This window comes from Clarias gariepinus, chromosome 4, assembly GCF_024256425.1.
Source record: "Clarias gariepinus isolate MV-2021 ecotype Netherlands chromosome 4, CGAR_prim_01v2, whole genome shotgun sequence".
Taxonomy (NCBI): Eukaryota; Metazoa; Chordata; class Actinopteri; order Siluriformes; family Clariidae; genus Clarias; species Clarias gariepinus.
The window spans coordinates 34548440-34564663 of record NC_071103.1 but is presented as its reverse complement, the minus strand read 5'-3'; the positions used below and the strand labels follow the sequence as shown (position 1 = coordinate 34564663).

General features: G+C 35.7%; 1 protein-coding gene across 1 annotated transcript; it reads left to right on the top strand.

Moving 5' to 3' along the window:
• Window positions 1-1347: 1347 nt before the first annotated feature.
• On the top strand, window positions 1348-15682 carry rmdn1 (regulator of microtubule dynamics 1). The gene is made up of 10 exons (XM_053493629.1): window positions 1348-1567; window positions 7612-7717; window positions 7831-7918; window positions 8861-9020; window positions 9111-9200; window positions 9809-9864; window positions 9971-10058; window positions 13134-13164; window positions 13282-13415; window positions 14773-15682. Exons 1-10 carry the CDS (start codon window positions 1484-1486, stop codon window positions 14815-14817), a joined length of 882 nt encoding a protein of 293 aa, XP_053349604.1. The 5' UTR covers window positions 1348-1483; the 3' UTR covers window positions 14818-15682.
• The last annotated feature ends 542 nt before the right edge of the window (window positions 15683-16224 follow it).

The following is a 16224-nucleotide window of genomic DNA, read 5'->3' as shown; positions in this document are numbered from 1 at the left end:
GAACACTAAAGAGACTTGTCTACCGACTGTGCATTAGGCATGCTGCAGGGAGGCATGAGGACTGCTGATGTGGCTAGGGCAATAAATTGCCATGTCCACACCGTGAGACGCCTAAGACGGCGCTACAAGGAGACAGGAAGGACAGCTGATCATCCTCGCAGTGGAAGACCACGTGTAACAACACCTGCACAGGATCGGAATATCACACCTGCGTGACAGGTACAGGATGGCCACAACAACTGGCCGAGTCACACCAGGAACACACAATCCCTCCATCAGTGCTCAGAATGTCCGCAATAGGCAGTCCATGAGGAGGAGATGCACTGCAGTACTTCAAGCAGCTGGTGGCCACACCAGATACTGACTGGTACTTTTGGTACCTTCATTCAGGGACACATTGTGAAACATTTTTAGTTTATGTCTTATGGTGTTGACTCTTTTAGTGTTCATACAAATATTTACACATTAAGTTTACTGAAAGTAAAAACAGTTGAAAGTCAGAGGATGTTTCTTTTTTTGCTGAGTATATGTAGTTACAAAAAAATGCTCTTGATATTAGACAAAACCTACTGTATCTTTTTAAACAAATAAATGTAATTTAAAAAATTAAAAACATCTTTTAATGTCTGACAATGCTGACAAAAATCCTGTAATGCAATAAAAAAATGAAAAGGTTGATTTTTTTTTTTTTTTTTTTACAAAAATGTTACAAATGGGAGGTACTGTAGCTCCAAACAGGGATTGGTAACCCACTGTACAATACTGTATGAGGGAATTTTTTGGCTAGTTTTTTCTTGACCTGTCAACTCGTACTGTCGCCATGAAATAGGCTTTCATCTCTGCAACGCTGGTTTCTGACAAAAAAAAATTAAATAAAATAATCACAGTGTTCCATTGACTAAATAGAGTCAATGTCGAGACAATAGCAGGAAAGATTTATTTATTTATTTGTTTGTTTGTTTATTTATTTATTTAAATTTCTAACTTTTATAGTTATTTATTTGTATTTTTATTTGATGGTTTACTCTGGTTATTGGTATTATTTATTTGTGTATTTATACCTGAATCTTGTACTTTTATACTTTACGTATTTGTATTTTTTGTTATTTAATAATAATAATAATAATAATAATAATAATAATCAACTCTAGTTTCTCACCATTACACCATGTCATAATTTAATTAGTTAGGCTTCCTCCAAGATGTTTATTATTATTATTATTATTATTATTAGTTTAATTTAAGAATAAATAAAATAATAATACAGTGTGCGCCTTTATCAGGACTTTTATTATGCATTTTTGTCTCCGCCCCAATAGCGGAAGTCGTCTGTGCACCGTGGCTGGGTTCACACACTGTGGAAGGCGGTTTTAAGGATCAATGACCGGGGTTGCCGTGCACTCACTCGTCAGTGCGGGGGGTGCTGGTGGTTCAGGTGGTTCAGGTGGTTCAGGGTGACTTTGCCGGCTTGTCGCAGTGACACATGGCGCTGAGGGCAGTCGGGCGGCTGGTGAGCGGAGTAAAGCTACGGAGACACTGCGGCACTGTGCGGAGGAGCCCAGTCTCAGTAAGAGTGCCAGCGCGCGCACACACACACACACACACACAGCAGTGAGAACATAAACATCCTGACAACTCTCCAACACTTCAGCCTCCAGTCTAGAGGTTTAATTATTGTGTTTACTTTCATACTTTATCTTCAACTTCATCTATTACATGACAAAACTTTTCCAGATCAGTTTACACTTCTTTACACCTTCCTTCTTCTTTTTATTATTATTATTATTAGTGGTAGGACTGGTATATTTTAGTATATTTATAAAATATTTAGTTGTTGTTAATAAAAATTAATAATAATAATAATAATAATAATATTAGTAGTAGTAGTAGGATATTGTTTATTATAATTATAATTAATATTAATATTATTGTTAGTAGTAGTAATATTTACACATTAAGTTTACTGAAAGAAAAAACAGTTGAAAGTCAGAGGATGTTTCTTTTTTTTTGCTGAGTATATGTAGTTACAAAAAAAATGTTCTTGATATTAGACAAAACCTACTGTATCTTTTCAAGCAAATAAATGTAATTTTAAAAAATACTTTATAATATAAAATATAATATTTAAAATTACTTTCTTTTCTTCTTCTTATTATTATTATTAGTAGTAGTAGTACTGGTATACAGTGGTGTGAAAAACTATTTGCCCCCTTCCTGATTTCTTATTCTTTTGCATGTTTGTCACACAAAAGGTTTCTGATCATCAAACACATTTAACTGTTAGTCAAAGATAACACAAGTAAAAACAAAATGCAGTTTTTAAATGATGGTTTTTATTATTTAGGGAGAAAAAAAAATCCAAACTTACATGGCCCTGTGTGAAAAAGTAATTGCCCCCTGAACCTAATAACTGATTGGGCCACCCTTAGCAGCAATAACTGCAATCAAGTGTTTGCGATAACTTGCAACGAGTCTTTTACAGCGCTCTGGAGGAATTTTGGCCCACTCATCTTTGCAGAATTGTTGTAATTCAGCTTTATTTGAGGGTTTTCTAGCATGAACCGCCTTTTTAAGGTCATGCCACAACATCTCAATAGGATTCAGGTCAGGACTTTGACTGGGCCACTCCAAAGTCTTCATTTTGTTTTTCTTCAGCCATTCAGAGGTGGATTTGCTGGTGTGTTTTGGGTCATTGTCCTGCTGCAGCACCCAAGATCGCTTCAGCTTGAGTTGACGAACAGATGGCCGGACATTCTCCTTCAGGATTTTTTGGTAGACAGTAGAATTCATGGTTCCATCTATCACAGCAAGCCATCCAGGTCCTGAAGCAGCAAAACAACCCCAGACCATCACACTACCACCCCCATATTTTACTGTTGGTATGGTGTTCTTTTTCTGAAATGCTGTGTTACTTTTACGCCAGATGTAACGGGACACGCACCTTCCAAAAAGTTAAACTTTTGTCTCGTCGGTCCACAAGGTATTTTCCCAAAAGTCTTGGCAATCATTGAGATGTTTTTTAGCAAAATTGAGACGAGCCTTAATGTTCTTTTTGCTTAAGTGGTTTGCGCCTTGGAAATCTGCCATGCAGGCCGTTTTTGCCCAGTCTCTTTCTTTTGGTGGAGTCGTGAACACTGACCTTAATTGAGGCAAGTGAGGCCTGCAGTTCTTTAGTTGTTGTCCTGGGGTCTTTTGTGGCCTCTCGGATGAGTTGTCTCTGCGCTCTTGGGGTAATTTTGGTCGGCTGGCCACTCCTGGGAAGGTTCACCACTGTTCCATGTTTTTGCCATTTGTGGATGATGGCTCTCACTGTGGTTCGCTGGAGTCCCAAGGCTTTGGAAATGGCTTTATAACCTTTACCAGCCTGATAGATCTCAATTACTTTTGTTCTCATTTTTTTCTGAATTTCTTTGGATCTTGGCATAATGTCTAGCTTTTGAGGTGCTTTTGGTCTACTTCTCTGTGTCAGGTAGCTCCTATTTAAGTGATTTTTTGATTGAAACAGGTGTGGCAGTAATCAGGCCTGGGGGTGACTACAGAAATTGAACTTTTAACTGTGATAAACCACAGTTAAGTTATTTTTTAACAAGGGGGGGCAATTACTTTTTCACACAGGGCCATGTAGATTTGGAGTTTTTTTTCTCCCTTAATAACATAATCTTCATTTAAAAACTGCATTTTGTGTTCAATTATGTTATCTTTGACTAATAGTTAACGGTTTTTGATGAGCAGAAACATTTAAGTGTGACAAACATGCAAAAGAATAAGAAATCAGGAAGGGGGCAAATAGTTTTTCACACCACTGTATATTAGTATATTTCTAAAATATTTTGTTGTTAATAATAATAATAATAATAATATTTTATAAACACACTTTTATTTATATATATATATATATATATATATATATATATATATATAATTCTATTATTATTAGTGGTCGTAGTAGGATATTGTTTATTATCATTATAATTAATATTATTGTTAGTAGTAGAAGGAGGATATTGTTTATTATTATCATTATTGTTAGTAGTAGTAGTAGTATATTGTTATTATTATTATTATTAGTAGTAGTAGTAGTAGTAGTGGGGTATTGTTAATTATTATTATTATCATTATTATTAATAGTGGTAGTAGTAGAATATTGTTTATTACCATTATTATAAATATTATTGTTAGTAGTTGTTTATTATTATTATCATTATTATTATTATTATTATTAGTAGTAGTAGTAGTAGTAGTATATTGTTTATTATTAGTAGTAGTAGGATATTGTTTATTATAAATAGTAGTAGAATTGTTTATGTTTTGTAGTTGTTGTTACTATTATTATTATTATTATCAACAACAAAACGTCAACAATACTACTACTACTACCACTACTACTACTACTACTACTAATATTATTATTATTATTAATATTAGTAGTAGTAGTAGTAGTAGTAATAATAGTAGTAGTATGGTTAGGGTTAGGGTTAAATTACCAATTATACAGCTCACATTTCATTATACATTGTCAGTGCCAGTCCCAAGCCTGGATAAAATGTGAGAATTGCGTCAGGAAGGGCATCTGGCATAAAAAACCTGTGCTCAGGTCATATGATCCGCTGTGGCGACCCCTCGATGAGGCAGCAGCTGAAAGTCCAACAGCAAATTGTCAGATTAGCATAAATGTAAATAAATTTAGTAGTTTTTCTTTAAGGTACGGTGGTGTAGTGATTAACACTGTGCCCTCACACCTCCAGGGTCAACGAGGGTTTGATTTACGGAGTTTGCATGTCTCCTCTGGGTACTCCGGTTTCCTCCCACAGTCCAAAGATATGCAGAGTAAGCTAATTAGTGCTGTGTGTGTGTGTGTGTGTGTGTGCGCGTGTGCACCCTGGAATGGATCTGCACCCTGTCTAGGGTGTACCCTGTCTTTGTGCTCTGGGAAAGACCCCAGGCCTCCGCGACCCTGTACACAGGATAAGGATGAATAAATAAAGTTGTTTTTGCATAAAGGTTGCTCTGACATTTTTAAACGTCGTCATTAAGACTTAAACTAGTTACTAAAGGCTTCAGGGTAAATAGATTTGTATGATAAGTATCTTCAACCTGTTGCATTACTCCATACAGTACATTACCCTAACTTCTGAAGTTTCTGATAATCTATAAATAATAATAACTAGGCCGTTGCATAAATGTAAAGATATGTTTAAGATTTGCAAGTAAAATATGTGCCACAAATTTAGACTTTTGTGGGTTTTCTTTTCTCTTGCTTTCTCTGTTTGCTGGCATTTAACATTTATTTTTTAAACCTGCTACAGTAAATAACACTACCAGTCTTTCAGCTCACATCACCGGTTTCCTTGGCAGCCATAAATGCCTATGCCATAACCCTGCATCCACCACTTTTGACAAATGATGTGGTATGCTGCTGATATGATTTTCCATATCCTGCTCTTCCAATCATCTTGTACAAGTCTTCATTTTATCCGTCTAATCTAATCTATCTCACCGAATCTATGTCATCTAATCTCTGGCCTTTCTGTTCTTTCTGCTCTTTAGCATTATCGGTGGTTTGCATCTTGATTTCTCTGATAGGTCAGTTTATTTATTTATTTATTTTTTATTTTTATTTTATTATTTTTAAAGCATAATGATGGTCTCCTTTTCTTCCATCAATACATCTTTGGACTGCATATTAAGGTTTCACCAAGCAAATACTAATTCAACACTTGTAACAACTTTGTACAGTACTTTTTTTTTTCTCATTAATTAGTCATGAAAAGACATGAACACAACGAGCCAGTTAGTTTTTACACTTATTTTTTTAAGCCTGTAAAAATGAAAGTACTTTTTAAAAACATAATACTTCCCAAACAGTTTGCTGATTAAAATTAAAGCTGAAAGTCTACAGTTTAATCGCATCTTAACTGCTTAATTTTAAATCCGACTGATCACAAAGTAGCTTACATGTGTTGTACAAAAAAATAGACACGCCAGTGCACCAGATTCCAATATTTACAATATAGAATATTTTCAATGTGTAACTGAATGTATAAAATGTCCAAATCCCGGTATGTGTGTGTGGGAGAAATTAATCTGCCTCGTCGGTTTCAGTGAATAAATCAGGACGCGCAATGATAGAAAATAGATGTTGAAATAATCCTAAATTTGGAAAATCCTCAACGAGACAAGTTCACTGTCCATTACGCCTCTGCAATGTCTTCCCAGGCTCCCTTTAATTGAGGTCGTGATTTGGAGGTGCAGTCTAACGAGCCTATAATGCAGAACCAAAACACCAAACCTGTTTTTTTTTTTATTTTATGCTTTACATTGTATATTTGTGTCACAGGTGTATAAAACGTACAAATTAATCGTCGAACTGAACTTGTTCATAAATCGGGATTTACTGTATCATTTTTTTTTTTAATCTTTGCTCTCTTTTATTTTTCACTTGTTTTTTAACCAAGTGTTCTGCGTTCTATATAAAGGTTCAGGATGTTCTAACTGATTATTTTTTAGCAAATGGTTAATTTCTGGATCTTAGTGTGCTTAATGTCTAACGGTAAAAAAAAAGTTTATTTAACCCAAATACTATCTTTAGATGAATGCGTTACTCTCAGCTTCATCTGTTGAATTGTATACTTTCTCAATATTATGAATTCAGATCACATTTAGAATGCATTCTTGATGAATTTCACATTTCTGTATAAGTGTTTAAAAAAAAATCAGTAAGAATTTATGGACGTAAAAATTTAAATGTTTGATTTATGTTAAACATTAGGCAACGCTTTAGGCTTTAAACCTCTTAACCTGCTAAATTTTGCATTTAAGGATCTATTCACACTGCAATAGCGCAAATGATTTACATCTGATATATATACTAAATGCTTAAAGTTTTATTTTGTAGAACAAGTAGAACCTAAAGCATACTAATTTGTATTATATAGGGAATTCTTAGAAAGTAATGAAAAAGATAAGCCAATTCTGTTTTTTTTTTTTTTTTTTTTTTTTTAAGATTTTTGGGTGATTTACTTTTGGCCTGTCTGTTCCAATACTTTTGTTCACCCGAAAAGTAGATTGTCCACTACTAAAGGTGCCATGTTTTAAGTTGTTTAACACCAAAAACAAGAATTATTGACCTGCAGTTCTGATACTTTTAAATGGAGGCTGTAACTCAAATCGCTGATGGCAAAAAACTAGTAATTTGGGTTGGAGTTCCTTCCCTTCCCTAGTGTTAGAAACAACTGTTTGCAGAGACGAAAGGATCTATTGATTTAAATATTTTAAACATTGTTGTGACCTTGACCACATTTCAGAATCTAACGTTATTCAGATATTTACAATTTATTGACCTTTTGTTTTTGGGGAACAAACAAAAATACCGTAGCCTTAACAAGATCCTTAGACGCAGAACCCTCCAAATAAATGAAATCGATGCGTTTACCCAAATAATTAGTTTTATTCCCTAAGGCACATATGCCCGACCCCAAGTCCTTTATAGTCCTACGAAGATGGTTGATAATCGTGGGTTAAAAATATAACACATGAATAAATTTATGCTAAGAAGAATGATTTTGGACCTTGTTCTCTGCTTGTCTGACATGTTTTATAACCCAACATTAGGTTCGGAGTGCTGCTTTATTCATCACGTTACCTCCACTATCTTATCTGGGATATGAAGCACTCCGCACAGCGTCTTGTGCAACCGTTGTGTTTGCACTTGACAAAGGTACTGCTTTAAAAAACTAAATACCTAAGCCTAGATTTTGTGTGCAGGTCATAAAGTACAAAAAATAAAGAATATAAAGCGCTTTTTAATTAACTGTTTTTCCTTTTGTTCAGCTGAGCAAGTTGTAGAACAAGCAGACTACTTATACGGCTGTGGAGAAGTAGAGAAACTTTATCAGCTCCTGGAGCAGTATAAGGACAGGTACGCTGCATGTCTTCGTATTATTCTCTCTCTCTATGACATAACTGTAGTACCAGGAAGTGTGCGATGCCAGAAATAGAGGCGGGCAACAAATACTTTACTCGAGTACATATAGAGTAAAATATAACTTAAGTGGAAGTTCTAATTATACACATCTACTGTAATTAAGTAAAAGTACAGAATTAATTGCGTCAGTATGAAAAGTCCCGAGTGAAAATGTTTACTGATTAAACTATTCAAGTAAAATACAAATGTGTTAAATATGTACAGTGGAGGGTACTTAAGGACATTGACTGCAAGTAGCACTTTTTTGTTTTGTTTTGGCCAGAAGTTAAAAGGTAACAGTTTGTTACTGTACTTACCGTAAATAAGGCTGTAACGTGGCAAAATGTGGAAAAAGTGAAGCGCTGCGAATACATTCTGGATGCACCGTATTTGCAGTAAATACAGTAACAAACTCTGTTACCTTTTACCTTCAGGCCAAAAAAAACGAAGAGGAGTGTTACTTGCAGTCAATGTCCTTAAGTAACCTCCAAACTGGCAGTGATAAAAAGTTGCACAAAGAAAAAGAAAAAAAAGGCGGCTTTCAGTGTCTTTTGAAACTTGCTTGGTTACCTCTTGTAACTCAACAGACCATTATTCATAGGTTATATGGGTTTTTAGGTTTTAGTTTTTAAAATTATGTTGGTCTGGAGCCCTGGAATGCACTTGCACTCGAGAAGCAGAGGTCGTCACCCCAGCTTTAAGAAACAAAGATCCTGCCACGTATTAAGTAAGCCGGCCGATTGTAATTAGCAGAACCCTTCAGCCGGATGTCCTCAAACTAATTAATGAAATCGGCCTTTTTGTGGCATATGTCGTCAAGTCTTTTGTCCACCGTGCTGTGGGAAACTCTGTTTTATAACTCTTATGTTTTGTGTTCTTGCTCCTTCGTGTTGTTAGTGATGATGCGGAGTTTCTGTGGAGATTGGCTCGAGTTTCACGCGACCTCGCTTTGCTGCCCAACACCGCCGCTGACCAGAAGAAAAAACTCACCTACGAGGCATTCCACTACGCCAAAAAAGCTCTGGAGAAAAACGAAGCCTGCTTTGCCGCACACAAAGTACTGCATGGTGCTTAAGTGTTCCACAAGTTTTTCTTAAATGAGATCAGCTAAGCTTTTTTAACGTGCTTTTTCTTTTTCTTTTTCAAGTGGTATGCTGTTTGCTTAAGTGATATCGGAGAATATGAAGGGGTCAAATTTAAATTAGGAAATTCCTTAATCATTAGGGAACATTTGGAGGTAAGCTGATCATGCTTTGAACATACTGTAGTCATAAGATGATAACTATTGTTAAAGCAAAACCATTGATGGTTCCTCATACGAACACACACACAAACTGAGTAGATATGCAGTTCATTTTAATATTTGAGTTAAAAACCTGCTTGGGTCTGCCGGGAGGTTACAACCAATCTTTAGAAAAATCTTTCAACATGCAAATGTACAGTACGTTCACATGAGCCAAAAAAAAAGGCTTGCAAATCAAAATCCCTCGAGTTTTGTAACCACCATCTCAGGATTTACGTCTCTGTTCTGAAAACCTGCAGTTTGTACGAAACAGGACGTCCACCTGTATGAAATTTTCAGCGTCCATCATGCTCTTCAACCCTAAAACCAATGTTTTGAAAATGAATAAAATGTACTACTTGGAACAGATTGAACAGATTGATTGATTGCATTAAATTAAACTAAAACTTTTCTATCCCTCCATGTTGAGACTTTAAGTGAAAGAATTACTTAGGTTGATTTATCATCATGAAGGATGCCAATAATTATGGGGTTTGCCCAAACCATACCAAAATTAAATGCCACATTTCATCAGAAACGTGTGTGTGTGTGTATTTCTACAGAAGGCTATTGAGCTGAATCCAAAAGACGCCACTTCTATGTATATCCTGGGTTATTGGTAAGTGCATAACTACTGCTGGGTAAAGAACCCGCGTTTAAACCTTTATTCAGACTTGTAAATGAACACGGATGATCTCGAGTTAGATGGGTTCTTCCTTTCTTAGGTGTTTTGCGTTTGCTGAATTGCCCTGGTACCAGCGCAAAGTCGCAGCTGTTCTATTCGCGTCGCCGCCGACTGCTACATATGAAGAGGTAAAATGCTAAGCAGAAATTTGTTCTAGACTATATAAATATTTTATGAGTGGCAGTATAAAAAAAAGCTACCTGTTGTGACAAAACATAACAAATGTATAAAAAATTGCTACTTTTAAAATTACTTTTTATAATAAGAGCCATATTAATTTATTTATACAATGGGTGTTCAAGTCAAACCAGGACTTGTGATAATGCAGAAGACTTGAAGCTCATCACTCACGGTATTGAGACTCTTAAAAGTCGACAGGTAACTTCTCGCCAACTTGTGGAAGAGACGCATTGAGAACTGTACACACAGTCATTCACCGATACGACTTGCATGTTACAGGAAGCCGGCTGTGAGTTATTGCTGCATTCCCTGTACAGTCCTGACCTCGCTTCAAGCCATTTCCACATAGGCTGTTAAAGGAGTTCCTGGGAGGTCAGGGTTTCAGATTTGAGGCAGGCAGTCCGATAAAACTTTGTACCTTAATGGCATCAAGTGTGCATTAGTGTAGCAGAGGATTATATCTTCTATTCATTTTAATAGATTTTTCACAGGCGTATTTGCCCAAGCTTAAGGTAACATATAGGCTTTGTTTTATTGCAATCGACCCACAAGAAGAAAAGATATTTCATTTACATTTAGGCATTTGGCAGACGCTCTTATCTAGAGCGACTTAAATTTTTATCTCATTACACATCTGAGCAGGGTTAAGGGCCTTGCTCAAGGGCCCAACAGTGGCAACTTGGTGGTTGTGGGGTTTGAACCTGGGATTTTCCAAACCGTAGTCCAATGCCTTAACCACTGAGCTACCCCTGGACATTTACATGCTACTTATATGCTATTTTGAAATTCAAATAGAAAATGCCCTTATATCATTAAAAAAAATCATTTTTGCAAAAAAAAAAAATCATTAGTTAATTTCTAAATTCAACAGATGGCGCTGTACATTTTTAAAGATACGCTTCTGAGTGTGCAATAAAATTCCACACGAACCCCAAGTCATGTGTAGAGAAATAAAGTGTGTTCTGTTATTCTGCACAATCCGTTTTCACTCAAATGAGGATGGGTTCCCTCAAACAGTTCCCCGTTGAGTCTGGTTCCTCTCGCCCTCGGCATGCTCATCAGGGACAATTTCACAATCTTCATTATTATCTAAACACATATTTTCCCACTCATACACACTTCCATAAATTCATCTCGTGAAGCTGCTTTGAGACAATGACCATTGTTAAAAGCGCTATATAAATAAAATTAAATTAAACAATCAAAAGTCCGGGTGTGACCTTGTAAAACACTGACTGTACAGAGAACTGTTTGAGAAAGAAACTACTGTATATATGATGCACCCGAGTTTGCTCCCTAACAGTTGTTACTAACAAAACACAAATATGGACCTCCAATTTTCTGACCTTATCTGTTGAACACACTGAGGTCAGAAAAGAAATATGTTATGAATTTAATAATTATGAATTACGACTATTTAAACTTGTACAAATCTGAAATTATATTTGGATTTTTTGCTCATCGTCCTCATTGATATGCTGCCTGTTTATTTAATTAGACTTAACCAAATACAGTACATGGAGAAAATCCACCACAACTAATTAAAGTGGGCGGCAATCACTCAGATCACAACATGCACAAAATCTAACGTCTTGTACGAAAGCACATACGGTTACAGCATTACTGTATGTTTTATGTATTCTGACTAATTTCCCAGTCCATGCTGCTGAAACACAACTCAAAATAAGGTTCACAGTGTTCTCTAAGTGATGAGTTGTGTTGGGTTTCTGCTACATGTTTGAAGGGTGAAAAGGTCAGTTTTGGGCCAATTTAAGCCAAGGTGAAAACATTTTTCTTTAACATGTTGGAGATTCATTACAGTATACATGACGAACTCCAAACTGGATTTCATATGACTCATAACTCTTTCTTAAAGCCACTTCAGTTTAATGAAATGTCAAAACTTCAGACAATCCCATTCAAGTCTATTTCTGTTCCAGTGGCTTAACACTAGGGCTGCAACTAACGACTATTTTAATAATCGACTAATACTTTTCCGATTAATCGGATTTTTAAAAAGCTGAACACAAGAAAAGCATTAATTTCCAACCCTTTAATTCAAAAACAGAACTACAATTTTTAGGAAGTGCACAAACATGTTGCTCCTTGAGCTGCTGTAATAATAATAAATAAAAATAAAATGGACTAACAAAAAACAGACCTATATGTTATACATCTGCCAAATTTATATAGTGGAACCTTGGATTATGAGCATAATTTGTTCTGGAAGCGGCTCGTATTCCAAAACACTCGTAAACCAAATAAATTTTTTAAAAACACACTAACGGAATCACTGCTGTAAAATAAAAATAAAACAAATTAACCTGCACTTTACCTTTGAAAAGAATCGCGACAGAGCAGTGTTTATGTGTAGAGCAGAGAGAAAGAGTGTGTGTCCGTGAAGGTGAAAGTAGGAGGTGCATGCAACGTTTTTTTAATGCCGTATAAACGCGCAGCCGGACAAATGCACGTCACCAAAGCCCGTGTGAACACTCTCATTGACTCCTATGTGTAGAAAACACTCTGCGCTTGATGCGCGCTCACCGGACGCTACGAACGCCAGAAAAATGCTGGATTTTAACGCCCGTGTGAACAAGGCCTTATAGCAAACAGTATGCGCGTGCACGATGTTGATTATACCAGTAAGAGACGCGCACTAGCACCCAGCAGGGAACACTATTACCTGATTATGTATTTCTCTGCCTTCGCCATGTATATTTCCTCTACCTCCGCTGGTAATTTTTTTTTTTTTACATTTTTGCTCCGCCCTGTCTGAGACGCCGAACTCTGCTAACATCAACTAAAGTTTTTTTTTGTTTTTTTTTAATAATCAAATGTCTCTGAGTCACGCGACACATCGAATCGATTATAAAATGTGTTGCCAATGCTTTTAGTAATCAATCGATTCGTTGTTGCAGCCCTACTCAACACCACACATTTGTAACTGAGGAGATACTGTACTGTACTTCTGCAAGCCACTGTTACATGAATTCTAATCATAGATTTATTTTTTTAATTGTTAGGCCTTGGACTTTTTTCTGAAAGCTGAGAAAGGTACAGTGCTGAAACCTGGACATTTACCCTACAGTCTAACAACAATGATCTCTAGGGTTAAAGTGTTTTTTTTTGTTGTTGTTTTATTTTGTTTTTCCTTTTCCTTTTTATTTTCAGTGGACCCAAACTTCTATAGCCAGAACCTCTTAATGCTTGGGAAGACATACATGATGCTCAATGACAAGGAGAAAGCTCTTATTTGGCTTAAGAAAGCACGAGACTATGCCGCCATTACAGAAGAAGACAAACAGGTTAGAACACCATGAGAGTACACTTTTTGACGTACAGTACCACAGTGATGTTAAATTCTTCAAAAGTCTTGCCGGTTTAAAGATATGATACATTTTCTTCAACAGTAGTAATGATATTCTTTATATAAGAACATCTTATTCACAGGGACATGAGCACGTATCGGACATTTGTAATTAATAGATGGGAAGTTTATGATTATAAGGCAGTTTCTACATTTAACATTTATGAAAGAAGCCTCCAGGCTCAGCATGTGATAAGAGTTTTTCAACACAGCACAGGAGTTTGCACTTTATGGCTTCCCTTTACTGTGTGTTTAGTTATTAACAGGTGAGGGGCAGCTATTTACAACTGCTATAAGATATAGTATGTTATAAAAAGTTTTAAACTACAAAGTGTTAGTGTAATGTCATTTCTATAGCACTTCGCAAAGCCTCAGGCACATGCAAATAACCACTATATGTACATTAAAAAGGATTTTGCATAAAATAAAATACTATAAAAAGCAGCAAACAGAAATAAATTAAACTAATTACATAATTAGGGTGACGATTCTTTGCTTGAAACATTATCTTGGGTATAATTTGTGCAAAAAAAAAAAAAACTTTTTACTGAAGAACCTGCAGAACCAGTCAGAGTACTTCTAAGAACTTTATTGTACTCGCTTCTTTTTTTCATGCATAAAGACAAAAAACTGCTTTCGTTTTCCTGCAAGATTTTTTTTTGTGTACTGACTTAATAATGAAGTCATTAAATCAAAATGTACAGCATTAGTCAAGAGTTTGGATTTATTTTTCTACATTCCAGAACAATACTGAAGATTTCCAAACTATGAACTAACACACATGTCATTTAGTTAATTAATTAGCAAAAACAGCAATAATGGTCAGTTGTTATAAGACATGAAGGTCAGCTGTTCTGGAACAGTATTTTCAAGTAGCATTTGCGAACCCCATCAAGCACCATGATATGATGAAACTGTCTCATAAAGAAAGCAAGACCAAAATTCTGCGCTGCAGAGAAGTTCATTTAGAGTCACCAGCCTCAGACATCACCAATTAACAAACAGCACTTCAGATCAGAGCCGTTACGAAGCTTTACAGAGCAGAAGTAGCAGATACATCTCATTATCAACTGTCCAAATTAGATGTTCAGCATTGTTTTACAGTGTAGTAAGAAATAAAGATCAGGAACGACCATGAAATTAGGTGTGTCCAAACATTTGACTGGTCCTGTATAACAGTTAAAAAAAAAAGTAAACAAGTAATAATTGGAAAATTGCTGTGGATGTACCAGGAAGAGAAAACATAATTCACTTTTTTTCAGAATGCCCCATAATGCCTTATTTATTTCCAACAGGCTCACAAAGAAGCACTTGACCTGCTCAAGAAGCTGAAGGGCTAATGGAAGGATCCACCTCCCATCACCAACAACAAAACTAGCGCCTTATTTTATTTCAATTCCGATAGCCTCAACAGGGAACAAATAACATTTTAAAACACTGTGTTGGGTTTAAAAACAAGCTTTTAAATACAGTAATACAATTTCAATTGGAATTAAGTGTAATGTGACCAATTCTGTCTGCCTGAACTAATATCCATCCAATTAAAAGTCATTTTTAGAAGTGTGGTTCTGTCATTAGTTCTTTCCACCCGAATAAAACAAAAATATTCCATCTTTTCTCTCTCCATGGGCTGAAATGCTTGTTTTCATATTTAACAATATCCATCTGGACATCACACTATTATCTGGGTTTTTCTTAACTTTTGTAACCAAGTTAAAAACACACTGTTGTAAAGGATGTCTTTGTACTGTATGCTTACGATTTACCTTCACTGGAACTAAAAGGTCCACCATGTATGTTCTAACATGAGAAACTTCATGAACACATGGTTAGCCAAGGCTGGAGTCATGAATTCGAGTGTCCTAGCGAGATCTCTGACCTCAACTCCACCAGACACCTTTATGACTGAACTGGAACACCGAAAGCACCCCAGATATCCCACTTAATCTGGAACATTATGCTCCACAAACACTTACGGGTGTTATTCTTGCCCAAATTTCTGGCTATAGGGTTTATGTAAAAGTTTATCTTATAGGAACAAGGCAGAAAAGCTCTGAACACTTCTTCTTAAATACTTTGATATCTTTCTGTGCTGCAGTGCTGTTGTATTATTTTGTGTAACAGCTATAGCAGTAGCTCTAGCTGTATTTCACATCACAGGTATATATTAATGCACTGTTAATAAAGGTTGTTTCTTTTAAATTACCAGCATAGTGCCTAAAAATAAAAGGAATTAAAATGTGCCAAGAACAATGATCTTGATTGTTGTTATATTAAAATGTTCTGCTAGGCGGTATTTATTTTAACCCAGTGCATTAGGAAGTATGAAATGAAGAAATTTGTAATATCTGATTTCTTGGCAAAGTGTTGAGCTGCGTTTTTGTTTTATTACTGTCAATAGAGACAAAGAAGAGGAATTGTTTATAACTGATGTACAGTGGGGGAAATATGTATTTGATCCCTTACAGATTTTCTAAGTTTGCCCACTTACAAAGAAATGAAGGGTCTATAATTTTTATCATAGGTTTATGGTAAAGGATTGAGACAGAATATTAACCAAAAATCCAGAAAAAGCTAATTAAGTATTTAGGATAAGGGAAATAAGTATTTGATCCTGAAGCAAAACATGACTTAGTACTTGGTAGAGAAACCCTTGCTAGAAAGCACAGTGGGAAGATGTTTCTTGTAGTTGTTTACCAGATTTGCACACATCTTGGGATGCATTTTGATCCACTATTCTTTACAGA

Coding starts and splice junctions, on each gene's coding strand:
- rmdn1 (XM_053493629.1), top strand. CDS start 1,484: ATGGCGCTGAGGGCAGTCGGGCGGCTGGTGAGCGGAGTAAAGCTACGG. Junction 7,718..7,830: donor TGTGTTTGCACTTGACAAAG/GTACTGCTTTAA, acceptor CCTTTTGTTCAG/CTGAGCAAGTTGTAGAACAA. Junction 13,165..13,281: donor TTTTCTGAAAGCTGAGAAAG/GTACAGTGCTGA, acceptor TTTTATTTTCAG/TGGACCCAAACTTCTATAGC.